At 39.4% G+C, this 12,442-nt stretch overlaps 1 protein-coding gene across 2 annotated transcripts in view; it reads left to right on the top strand.

Moving 5' to 3' along the window:
- The window catches only part of MCCC2 (methylcrotonoyl-CoA carboxylase 2), a 59,783-nt gene that overhangs the window by 31,504 nt on the left and 15,837 nt on the right, over positions 1–12,442 (top strand). For both annotated transcript variants that reach the window (XM_036309368.1, XM_036309369.1), the window contains 3 exons: positions 4,534–4,633; positions 4,745–4,840; positions 8,932–9,004. In XM_036309368.1, coding sequence (XP_036165261.1) covers positions 4,534–4,633; positions 4,745–4,840; positions 8,932–9,004 — 269 coding nt within the window. The remainder of the gene's footprint in view (positions 1–4,533; positions 4,634–4,744; positions 4,841–8,931; positions 9,005–12,442) is intronic.

The raw sequence follows: 12,442 nt of genomic DNA on the forward strand, positions 1-12,442 counted from the left end.
TTTGTTAATCACGGGTCTGGAGGAAGTACCTGGCATGCCTTCAGGTGTCACCTAGGGAGGTCAAGGCAGCTCGGACAGAGAGAAAGAAAGAAACTGGGGCACATGTTTTTTTTTGTTTTAATTTTTATATTGATTTCAGAGAGGAAGGGAGAGGAGAGAGAAACATCAATGATGAGAGAGAATCATTGAATGACTGCCCCTTACACGCCCCCAACCGGAGATCGAGCCTGCAATTTGGGCATGTGCCCTTGACCAGATTCGAACTTGGGACCTTTCAGTCTGCTGGCGGACGCGCTATCCACTGAGCCAAACTGGCTAGGGCTGGGGCACATGTTTTAATAGGATCCTAGGTAGGAGTGCTTTGGGTTCCTGGGCTAGGGCCGGATTGTTCAGTTCCATCCAAAAGAGTGGAATTTTGGTAAGCTCGATGGCGGTCTTATCTAAGGGTGCATAAGACATATAGGTGCTGGGAGGCAGGGGAGACTGTTGATTACAAGGGCTGCTGGGAAAGTCGTATCAGGACTTAAGTTTGCTCATGACCCTCAGTTGCTCTGTAGGGCTTGTGCCCGTACTAGTTAGTTTAAGGTCCTTGCAGGCCGCTTGGCCAAATAAATGGATGCTGAGATGGTAGTACCTGATAGCAGGTAAGTGTTTAACAGCTGGTTCTCTGGGGGAGGGAAAAGCCCTGCTTTGTGGCATCTGCCCATATCTGTAGTATAAGTTATCCCACCACAGGACGCAGGAAGAGATGCACACAGTAGGCTCTTGTGAGTCAGGTGCCAGCTTGCTCTGCACATCACTGGTTTAACTGCTTCAGGTTAGAGTTCAGGGGTAAGAATTCTTGACCATCTACCTCCTAGAATTTTATGAAGTGATAAACGAGGCGATAAATGTAAATTGCTTGAAATAATACCTGCTTTAAATAAATACCTATAAATGTTAACTGCCATTATTACTGTTGTTGTTTATCATCTTAATTGGTCATTAAGGGTTTTGGACCTTTTTTTTTTGTAAAGAGTACAGACAGTCCTCGGGTTACATAGGACTCGACATACGTCGTTTCGTGGTTACGTCACTATCTCCGATTTATTTATTAAAGAAAAAGTTCTGTCATTTCAATGTATGCACATATGTGCTTTATGTTTTTTATTATTTATTTACCACAAGTAAAGGTCAGGAATTGTTATCTTTCTTTTAATTTTTTTTTACTGTTTCACTTCATTACTGCTGTGCATGTGCTCCATGTGAGTGACGTAGGTGCTTATGTAGGTGGGTTCCGACTTACGGCGAAAATCATGTTACTTTGTGCCATAGGAACAGATCTCCAACGTAACCTGAGGACCTACTGTAATTAGAAAACCATTGAAAAGCTTTAAGCAGAATGTGCTATCACCAAATATTTCATTAAAAAAAATTCCCTCTGGCTACTAAGTAGAGAATGCTTGGAATGTTGGCAAGAGTCTATGTGGGGGACCAGTTGGGTGGGTGTATCAGTATCGTAGGTGAGAGATGCTGGTGGCTTAGGTGCTTATGGTGGTAGTGAAGGTAGGGGGGTGAACAGAGTTGAGCTCTATTTTAGAGGTGGAATTGAGAGACATGTTGATGGATTCATGTAAGGGGTGCAAGAAGGTGAGATGACAAAGATGGTGACATGAAATGGCTTTACTTCCTGAGATTGGGAAGGCAGGGGAAAGAGCAGATTTGAGGATGGGGCAGGAGGATCAAGCATTCCTTTTGGATCTGATAAGTTAGAGATGCTTGAGACAGCCAAGTAAAGATGCTGAGGAGGCAGGTAGCTGTAAGAGTCCAGAGCCCAGACCAGTGCTGGAGATCTTTCATGGGAGTCCTCAGCATAGAGATGGACTCTAAAACCATAGGATGAACTCACCTCCAGGTGAATATAGATGTAGAGGAGGATCATACCCTAAAGAACCCAGACCTGAATGGCAAGCCTGTAATCATCAGATTCACAACCACAAACAAACCCAGGGAGGTAGATGGGTATAATAATTCTGCTTTTCTATCAAAGAACACTGCCATGCCAATTAAAGGGTTGATTTAGGGGCCTATCTTTGCCCCAGGTTTTCATTCCTTTCTCATTGAGCACTTATTTTGAATAGATTGATTATACTAAGTGTTATGGGTAATACAGAGGAATTTTAGCCCTAGTCCCAACCTCAGATTTATAATTTAATTAGGCAGCTAAGAGAAAGAAATGAATTAAAAAACAGTTACAAAATATGCTAGCATGCTTCCAGTTTTACAACTAGAGGCCAAAGGAGAAATGACGAGTTGAGGAAGGCATAGAAAAGCTCAGAGGGAGAGCTTGAGGGTTTGTCCGAGTTTGAACAGAACACTTGTTCATTTAGGTGAGCACAACTGTGTGAGCGGAGAATCAGGGTGACTGCCTTATCTGGCCATTTACTGACTGTTACAGGGAGACAGTGAGTGGATTTTCAACCTGCGGTGAAAGAGGACGCAGGTAGAAAAGGGTGAGTGGGTATAGGACAATGTGAGCTGTTACTGTTTGTGCTTAATCTGGGGAAGGCGAAGAAGATATATTTATGGAATATTAACAAAATGTTTTTGACTTTAAAAATTGTAATCCAGTGCCCATGAAAACTGTAGGCAGTATATCAATTTAGGGTGTAGGTTCTAGAATTCATCCTTCATTTACCTCACTTATTACCATTGTGACTAGACAAACCACGTAACCTTCTGGAGCCTCATTTCCTCATGCGTAAAACGAAGGAAATGATAGTTCTTACCTCATAGCACAGGATCTGGTGCATACTAAGCACCCTATTACTATCGGCTATTATTCTTAACCTGTTTAAAATCATAGGACAATGATTAGATGGTGATGGCTTTCTTGGGGAACAATGTCATAAAATTTACTAGTCACAGATTGCTTTGGGTTCTCTCTGTCTAATCAAAGAGTGATAAATGTGTATTTACAAAGGTTCTCACTGTCTTTAAAAATACATATTTATACTTCTGTTTAGTCATCCGGAAGAATTAATTTGACACAAAGACTTATGTAATGTAATGCCTCCTCAAAGGTTTCTCTTTCCTGCTGTTTTGGTACATACTAGGCAGCTTTTAAAAGAAAGCATTTTATTTTAAATATTTACTGATTTGGAAGCAGTTCCTCCTGCTTCTGTTTGCTTTCTGAATTACTACAGTATAGCCAGAAGTCAGCACTTGTAGCTGGTATTATACATGAAGCATTTACTAATAAAAGATATCATCAGTTGTAAATTATTGTATTAAGTTAGAAAGGGTCTACCATTGCAAAGGCACTGGAAGTCTGTAACGAGAAGCAAGTACAGTCTCTGCTTTTATTCAGGGACAACCAATCCAGAGGTGGAAGGTGACACAAAACCACTGTGAGAGCCCAGTTCTAGGAAATGTATCCCAAGGGTTTGGCATTTTCCCTAGACAAGATATCAAAATTTAGATTGCAGCAGCTTAGTCCTTATTTATAAAATGAACCAAAATTCTGTTTGTTTCAGGTACATAGTTTGCCTGACTTTACCATTTTGTTTATACTTTATTAGAAAGTCATAGTACTTTACATCTGCAATAAGAAGCCATCTAATCAGAACAGAACCAGAGCAAGCCCATATTTCATTGACACTGAACCTGAAATTGAACAGGAACTTCCATGGCCCTTAAGACAGAACCATTTTAGCAATACTCATTTTAACCCATGATCCGAGGGACAGTGTCTTAAACCTTTGCATTCGTTAGTTACCCTCTGACAGCTTGCTTTTAGGTGTAACTTTGGAGGGAGGGAGCTCAGCAGTCTTTCAGAAGCGAGAGGCCATAGTTGGCATCTTCATTAGGAGCTCAGTTAGGTACAAACACTTTTTGTTGTTACCAACAGCATCACTAAAGTGTGCCATCTATGGTTGAATTTATCATGTAGAATTTTTTCAAAAAATATACTTTATTGATTTTTTACAGAGAGGAAGGGAGTGGGATAGAGAGTTAGAAACATTTAGAAACATCGATGAGAGAGAAACATCTATCAGCTGCCTCCTGCACACTCCCCACTGGGGATGTGCCCACAACCAAGGTACATGCCCTTGACCGGAATCGAACCTGGGACCCTTCAGTCCACAGGCTGATGTTCTATTCACTGAGCCAAACCAGTTAGGGCTTATCGTGTAGAATTTTATTTGAGGTATGTGGGCTGACCATTAAATAGAAGTCCTTATCAGCAAGGCCCCATGATCTAGTTGAAAGAGGTCAAGACAGAAATAGAGGCGTGGATTCTTATGCAGCTACTGGTGATTCTATGCAAGGTTCTATGCATACCTGTTTTTCCTATTTGTAAAACAAGGATGATACCAGGGACATTACAATGTTTGCCAGGGATATTATGAAGATCACATTAAATATCATTTATTAAAGTGGTTTGGAAGTAAAAATGATGCCATCCGTAGATGAGAGAAGGTGTTTGGGCTTAAGATATTTCATTTTTTCTTTTTCTCTAATCTGATTATTTTAGTGTACTTTACTCTGTAGAAAGTCCGGAGTCACTGACTACTACGCTTTGGATGATAATCACGCCCTTCACTTAACTAGGAAGATTGTGAGAAGTCTCAATTATCAGAAAAAGTTGGATGTGAGTTGGATGTGTTCTTATAGCTTTTATTTTTCTGAAAAGCATTTTGGCTTATGTCATCTTGAAATGATGTCTTAAAAATGGTTAATAGGATTTTTCTATTTTCTTCAGGTTACCATTGAGCCTTCTGAAGATCCTTTATTTCCTGCAGATGAATTGTACGGAATAGTGGGCGCTAACCTTAAGAGGAACTTTGATGTCCGAGAGGTATGTAAAGTGGAACTGTGAGCCATAAACCTTGCTGTCTGTCTGCTCATATGTGTATACATTGTCAAAGCCAGAGTCTGTTTATAATTTTAATGCATAGGGGCTGGTTTAGATCTCAGTAAGGAGTGACAGATACGTGAGGGAAAGATCTTTCCATAGTGTAGGATTCACTGGTACACAGTAAATACCAAAAGAGAGAGGGGGAAACCCCGTTAATTATTGGAAAGTTTTCATTGCACAATGACGGACCTTGGTTTATTCATAAACAGTACTTCATAATGTGGACATTAGGAATGATGTAGGGCAACTTCATTTTCAGCTATTTCCTTTCCGTATTTTTGTTTCAGGAATTGGATGAAATGTTGTTGAAAGAAAAAACATACCCTTTTATATCAATATTACATTAGCAAAGATTAGACTTTGATTACAGGTGAAGATTACACATTGTTGCTATGATTACAGATTATTGATATAGTCTTGTATAGTCTAGAGTAACAATTTTTAGAGTTTGCATATAGCATGTAGTCTTTTATTTTGTTCAGTACCCATATCTGGTAGAATACTTTCTATGCTAGGAAATTATTATTTTTTAAAAATATGTTTTTATTGATTTCAGAGAGGAAAGGATAGAAACATTAATGATGAGAGAGAATCATTGATTGATTGTCTCCCGTATGCCCCCCATGGGGATGGAGCCTACAACCCGGGCATGTGCCCCAACCGGGAATAGAACTGCGAGCTCCTGGTTCATAGGTCAACACTCAACCTCTGAGCTATACCGCTGGGCACTAGAAAATTATTTTAATACCAGATTCTCTGTCTTAATATTTTGTTACTTTCCCCCTTGGCTATAAAACTATTAATGTATTAATTGTGGAAAGAACAGAAAATATAGAAAAACTTAAAATTGCTTATAATTCTACCATCCAGAGAAAGCAGCTAATATTTTGGTGTTTTGACTTAATGTATATGTATACATTTTTATGGAGTTGTGATAGTATATACATATACATATATATATATATACACACACATACATACATACGTATATACATATATATATATATATATATTTAACTCTACTTTTTCCAGTTTGAATTATAAACATTTTACAATTATTTAAAGGTTCTTTATGAAACATTTTCCATGGCCTGATCCTAACTCCTTATATAATGTACAACATGGTAAGCACGCAGTAAATATTTATTTGAATGAATTAATGAATGTATTACCCCACTTATGGATGTATGTAATTGTTTATTTAGGAAATGCTCTATTATTAAATTCTGGATTTCTTTGGAGCTCCTCTTTAGCAAGATGACTTAATCAACTGTAACTTTTAGAATTGGGATTTTAGTTTGACTTTTCAGTCAATTATAGGCACAGAAAAAATGGTACTTACCGTCTGAGGTGCTTGAAAAAATGTGTTGCTCCAGATAGCCAAGTTTTCTAGATGGTTGAGAATTCATTCTTTTAAGGAAAACCACCTTTTTTTCATGTATTCATCAGTATTTTTTGAATACTTGTTCTATGAAGGTGCTGTTTCAGGTACCAGGAGCACAGAAATGAGCTGCACAGATGCAAATCCATGCTTTCATGGCAGTTCCATTTCATTTTAATGGAGGTTATTTTATGAAGATAGACTCTTGCCTTCTTAAATAGTGTCCTGGACTTCCACCTGTTGCTAACTCATGTTCATCATTGTGAGGATAATTTATTATCTTTTCTGTTCTGGTAAAGTAGTCTTCCTAGTGAATGGAGCTGTGGGACAGCACTGGGTTAGGAATCAGAAAACTCAGCTTCTGGTCCTTGTCTCCTTAGTCAGTGGTACTGGGATGGGTACTCAGCATTGATTTCCACTCCTAGATACAAGAGTAGTTGTACTATATGATATGTTTGCTTTCTAAAGTTTGAGTCATTGTGAAGATGAGTACTATATTTTATGTGGCTGTGTGGTCATTGTAAAGCAAATAGAAGGTAGTTTCACACTAAGTGACCCTAGGCTGTTGTGCCCCTTTTTTAAAAAAAAAAAAATATATTTTATTGATTTTTTACAGAGAGGAAGGGAGAAGGAGAGGGATAGAGAGTTAGAAACATTGATTCAGCTGCTTCCTGCACACTCCCCACTGGAGATGTGCCCGCAACCAAGGTACATGCCCTTGACCGGAATCGAACCTGGGACCTTTCAGTCCACAGGCTGACGCTCTATCCACTGAGCCAAAGCAGTCAGGGCTGTTGTGCCCTTTGAGTCACTTTATCTTCGTGTTGAAGAATAGTAGTTATTATGTGTTGATTGTTTTTAAAAGGTACAATTTTGGCCCTCGCAGGTTTGGCTCAGTGGATAGAGTGTCAGCCTGTGGACTAAAGGGTCCTGGGTTTGATTCCGGTCAAGGACACATGCCCGGGTTGCGGGCTCAATCCCCAGTGGGGGGCATGCAGGAGGCAGCCGATCAGTGATTCTCTCTCATCATTGATGTTTCTCTCTCTCTCTCCCTCTCCATTCCTCTCTGAAATCAATTAAAAAAAATAAAAGATACAATTCTGGAGGAACATACCACTTACAACAGATAACATGTTTTCATTATATAGTCAGACCTTTTAGGAAAATAACTAAAAAATAATTCAAAGTAAGCTTTTCTTTTTGGAAAGAAAGATATTGGGAAACATTCACTCATTTTCAGTTTTTGCATCTTACAAAAAGAAGGCCTACATTGATGTAGTAAGTAGGAGAAAGGAAGTTTGAACTAGTAGAAAAATGATGTATATCATGTAAAATAGTTTTTGAAGGAATTTGGAATATGCTTCATGTTTGGAACTCCTTGAAATAGTCCTGATGTATAATGAGGAACTTTGAGGATGAACTATTTAGTGGTTTCTACTCCTTTTAGGTTAATTATATATGTATGTGGGGTGATCCTTTATTATCAGATTCAGAATCAATAAACCTTTATTGAAGGTGTAGGGGAGGAAGAAACTTTCCTCTACCCATCAGGGTTCTTTCGGCTGGTCTAACAATGAAGTCTACACAAGGCAGATTAGATTAAGAGAACAGCAAATTTAATTACGCATGTATGATGGAACCCTCACATTCATGAGAAAGACTCCACATACATGAGAGGTTCAGGGACAGAAAGTTAAAATGAGATATATAGGGCATTCTGAGCTAAAGATGAGGGAAAGTGCTGAAGGGAGGAGGGTCATTCTCAGGACATTAAGAAGAACAGATGTTCAACAGTTAGAATTTCCCCCTGCCTTATGGATAGGTCAGTGATAACTCTGAGTATGGACGAGGCCCCTAATTTTAATTCTTTAAGGGAGATGTAAAAATTTCTCATGACCCGGTAGGGTCTCAGTTGCCTCCAGCTCAAAATAATCCACATGTCAAAGTAGCATCTGTTCTTCTGAACCCCTTCAAAGGATTAATAATAATAGCTACCTTTTAATGACAGCCAGGAAGTGTGCTGTGGTTAGCACTTTTTAAGTCTTATCATTTTTTAAAAAACAGATGAGGAAATTGAGGCTTAGAGGATTTTAGCTAGCCAGGCTGTGACTCTTAATTTCTCAGTGGTAGAGCTGGGAGCCAGAGCTGGTTTTTCATCTCAGCATTATTTTCTTAGGTTATTTTGCTACTACGTCATCACATCCTCACAACTCTGTCCCATCTTTGCAGAAGTGAGAACCGAGACTCAGAGAGGTTAAGTGACTTTGCTCCAGGACATGCAAATCATCTGTGATACCTCAAGTTGGAGGTCTTCTGACTAAGCTCTCTACCTTGCTTTCTGATTGAATCCCTGACCCTAGGCCAGTACATTTGAACAGCCACTGAAGCTTTGAGTCTGGCAACCAGCTCATGGAGCCTCTCTGCTTCTCTGGTGTCAACACAGTGCTAATGCTTCTGTAGTGAAGTGTAAAATCAGAGCCCAGAATGACTTTGTATGAAAAGTGAAATTCTCGTGAAAAGATTTTCTATGTAGGGTGAAATTTTGTGAAAGTGACAACTTCACTATGAATTTGTTTTCCTTATAAATAACTTCAATGTAACAATTTCTTTGTAATATAATTTTCAGGGACATTGTTATTTTTCCTCTTAGGTCATTGCTAGAATCGTGGATGGAAGCAGATTCAATGAGTTCAAGGCCTTATATGGAGACACATTAGTTACAGGTATAAAGATGAAGAATTGAATGTGAACATTTTCTGTTGCTTGAAAATAAATGCTGTCTTGTCTCAAGGCTTTGATGCACTTGACATGAGCTTTGTTATTTAGAGCAGTACAGATGTGTGAGTCAGTATCTAAAGGGGGCTGCTTTATAAAGATCAACTGAAGCTGAATGGCTTCATGGATCCAGGTTTTAAATGACGATGTCTAGATGCTGTGGTCTAGGTCTTTATCTGTGACTTAGCAGCATTAGCTGTATAAAAAGTTTAGAACAAAACAAACTGATGAACAAAATAGATCCAGATCATAGAAACATAGAACAGACTGTTGAATCTTAGAGGGAAAGTGGGGATGGGTAGGTGGTTGGGAAGAGATTAACCAAATAACATATGCATATATGCATAACCCATGGACACAGACAATAGTGTGGTGAAGGCTTGGAATGGGAGGTGGGTGCAGGCTAGAAGGGGTCAATGGGGAAAGAAAGGGGGCATCTGTAATACTTTCAACAATAAAGATAAAATGTTAAAAAATTTTCTTATTGTCAAATTAGCAGAAATATTTGTAGTTCTTTTTGTTTCTCTGGATAACTATTTTGAATATTTCTGCACCGTATTTTTAAAAATATGTTTTTATTGATTTTTTTTTTTTTTTTTTTTTTTAAGATAGAGGAAGGGAGAGGGAGAGAAAGATAGAAACATCAATGAGAGAGAGAAACATCGATCAACCACCTCCTACACACTCCCCACTGGGGGTTGAGCCTGCAATCTGGCCATGTGCCCGAACAACTTATGGTGCATGAGAGAATGCTTAACCAACTGAGCCACACTGGCGGGGCTCAGCACAGTCTTTTGTATTATTTAGTCTCTAATTCAATGGGGAAATTGTATATAATGTTTAAAACTTCCTGGGAGGATGCAGACTGAATTAAACCTCACGGCCTCTTATGTTGGCTTATGCAAATACTAGATCCAGAATATAGGCCAGAATACCAAATCTGAAAAAACAAAACAAGGATATTTATAGAAGTTAATTCATTCACCTGAAGTGTTAAGTTTGTAGGCCTTTGGAGAAAAGTATTTGAAACATAGATGCTAGACCCATAGTTATCTTGGACAAATGGCAGAACAAATGTGGGCACTTTTTTTGGTCTGATAAAAGCTGAAAAATGTAGCAGTTAGTCTGAAGACAACATTTCCAAGTAGAATAAACAACCAGCTGTAAAAAATCCAACTTGCAAATATACATTGAAGCTTAAGGGTAAGTCACCACACTTTCTCTTGGTCTGATTTATGAGCAAGAGAATGGTTCACACTGGGAGTGGAATTTATGTTTTTGTATTTAGGTGTTTAAGAGCTTTTGTTTGATATATAGACAGGATTTACCACTTAATAGTTCAGGATGTAACCCTCATTGTGGTGCAGTTTAAAATAAGTTCAAACTGTTTCTGCGTCTTTCTTAAGATGGATGGCTGTCTTATCATCTCTTTTTATGTATTTGACCTGTACTTGCTAAAAAGCTGGTGGCACCTTTGTCCCCTACAATACTAAGGATATATCCAGTTTCCTCTATCTCTTCTTGACTGTACTGGACTTCAAGTAAAGTTGGGGGAAGGGGAGGGAAGTGAGAAGAAGAAGAGTCGGGGAGCATGAGAGGTGAGAGGGAGAATAAGAGGGAACATGAGAAGGTGAGGGCCATTTCGGGGGGAGGGAGTGAGAAGGCGAAGAACAGATTTTTCTAAGGATCAGGTGTCCCAGGCAGCTCTTAAGGGTTTCTTCCTGCCTCTGCCCTTGCCATTTGCTGGCCCTAGTAGTTCCTTGGATATTTTACTTTCCTGTTTGGCCTATAGGAAGCTGGTGAAGGTGCTTCCTTCATGGGTGTCCCTATTATAGTGGGGTAGGAGCTGCACTCACTAGTCCTGTTACTGGAGATCCCAGGCAGGGCTAGGATGGGTTAAAAGTCTAAATAGTGAAGAGGGCAGGCTATCTTCAGGGGTACCACCTTGCTGCCCAGAGATGAGCGAAGTTCCCAGCCTTTTTGTGGGTGGGGCAGGACTCAAAGTGGATTGCTAGGCTGTTTGGGAAGTTCACCCCTCTCTGCAATGCCAGTGAGAGTGTGGCTAGGATTTGAGGCCTGAAAGACCAAGAGAAATCTAGGTGACTATTGATCAGTGTTTCATTTTTATCACATTAAATAAACATAAATAAAAATAAATAAATGAAAGGTCAGAGTAAAGAACAAATAAAATTTTAAAAATTTAGTGTCCTGCTTATCAATAAACTGCATAACAGTCTTATCCATTAATTTTTTGAGCACCTGCTTTGTGTCAGGCATCACAAACAGGGTGTCTTAATGGCAACCTGTCCACCTTGAGTTTGAAGACAGAGCCAGGTTCTAGAAACTTTGGAAGCGTGCTGCCTTTGACCCACTGCAACCAGCACAGCTGTTGACTCTTGGGTTCCAGGTATTTGACATCTATATATAGTCATAAGTAGGCTTGTTGAGAGTTACTCTTGGAAGGTCTCTCTAGTCAAGGTCTTCAGGTTCACAAAATAATTAACTTCCTGAAATCATCTATAAAGTGTGTACCTCACAAAATCACGTTTCCCTTCGTTTCTTCTCCTTTAAGAAATATAACGACACTTATGGAAAGGAGAAAGAAAAAGATGCAAACAGAGAAAATGAAAGTGGAGTGATGCACTTTTCTTCTAAGCTTATCTAGATTTCTTACTTTAAACTTGGTTATCACCAGGCTTGACAGTGTTCCTGTTTTTGTTTAAATTTGCCTTTGCTGAGTGTATCTCCTCCCTCCCTCCCTCCCTCCCTTCCTCCCTCCCTTTCTTCCTCCCTCCCTCCCTTTCTTCCTTCCTTCCCTTTTTTTAAAAAAAAAAATATTTCCATCAACTCCAGAGAGGAAGGGAGAGGGAGAGAGATAGAAACATTAATGATGAGAGAGAATCATTGATAGATTCTCACCTCTTGCACGCCCCTCACTGGGGATTGATCCTGCAACCAGACATGTGCCCTTGACTGAAATCGAACCCAGGACCCTTCAGTCCTCAGGCCGGTACACTCTCCACTGAGCCAAACCTGCTAGGGTTCCCCTTTATTTCAAGGGCCTGTCATTTCCACAGGCATTTTCAGGCAAGCTAGTTACCTGACACTGGCCCACAGTTTTGAACATTGACCTGTAAAGGACTCTGTGTCTTTGATTATTCTATTTCAGAATATCCTTCAAGTCTGGTACACAGCGAGCACTCAGATATAACATGTTACAATCTAACCAAACCAAGCAGTCAGACAGGTGGCACACCCCTTTACATGTGACACACCCCTTTCAAGAAAGAAAAAATCCAGATTCCAGGACCTTAGAAATAAAATGTAACATTACCTGGTGTATACCAGAGGCAAAATCTGTACACTTTAAACTTTGATTTAAAATT

The sequence above is a fragment of the Myotis myotis genome, unplaced genomic scaffold, assembly GCF_014108235.1.
Source record: "Myotis myotis isolate mMyoMyo1 unplaced genomic scaffold, mMyoMyo1.p scaffold_m19_p_5, whole genome shotgun sequence".
Lineage (NCBI taxonomy): Eukaryota > Metazoa > Chordata > Mammalia > Chiroptera > Vespertilionidae > Myotis > Myotis myotis.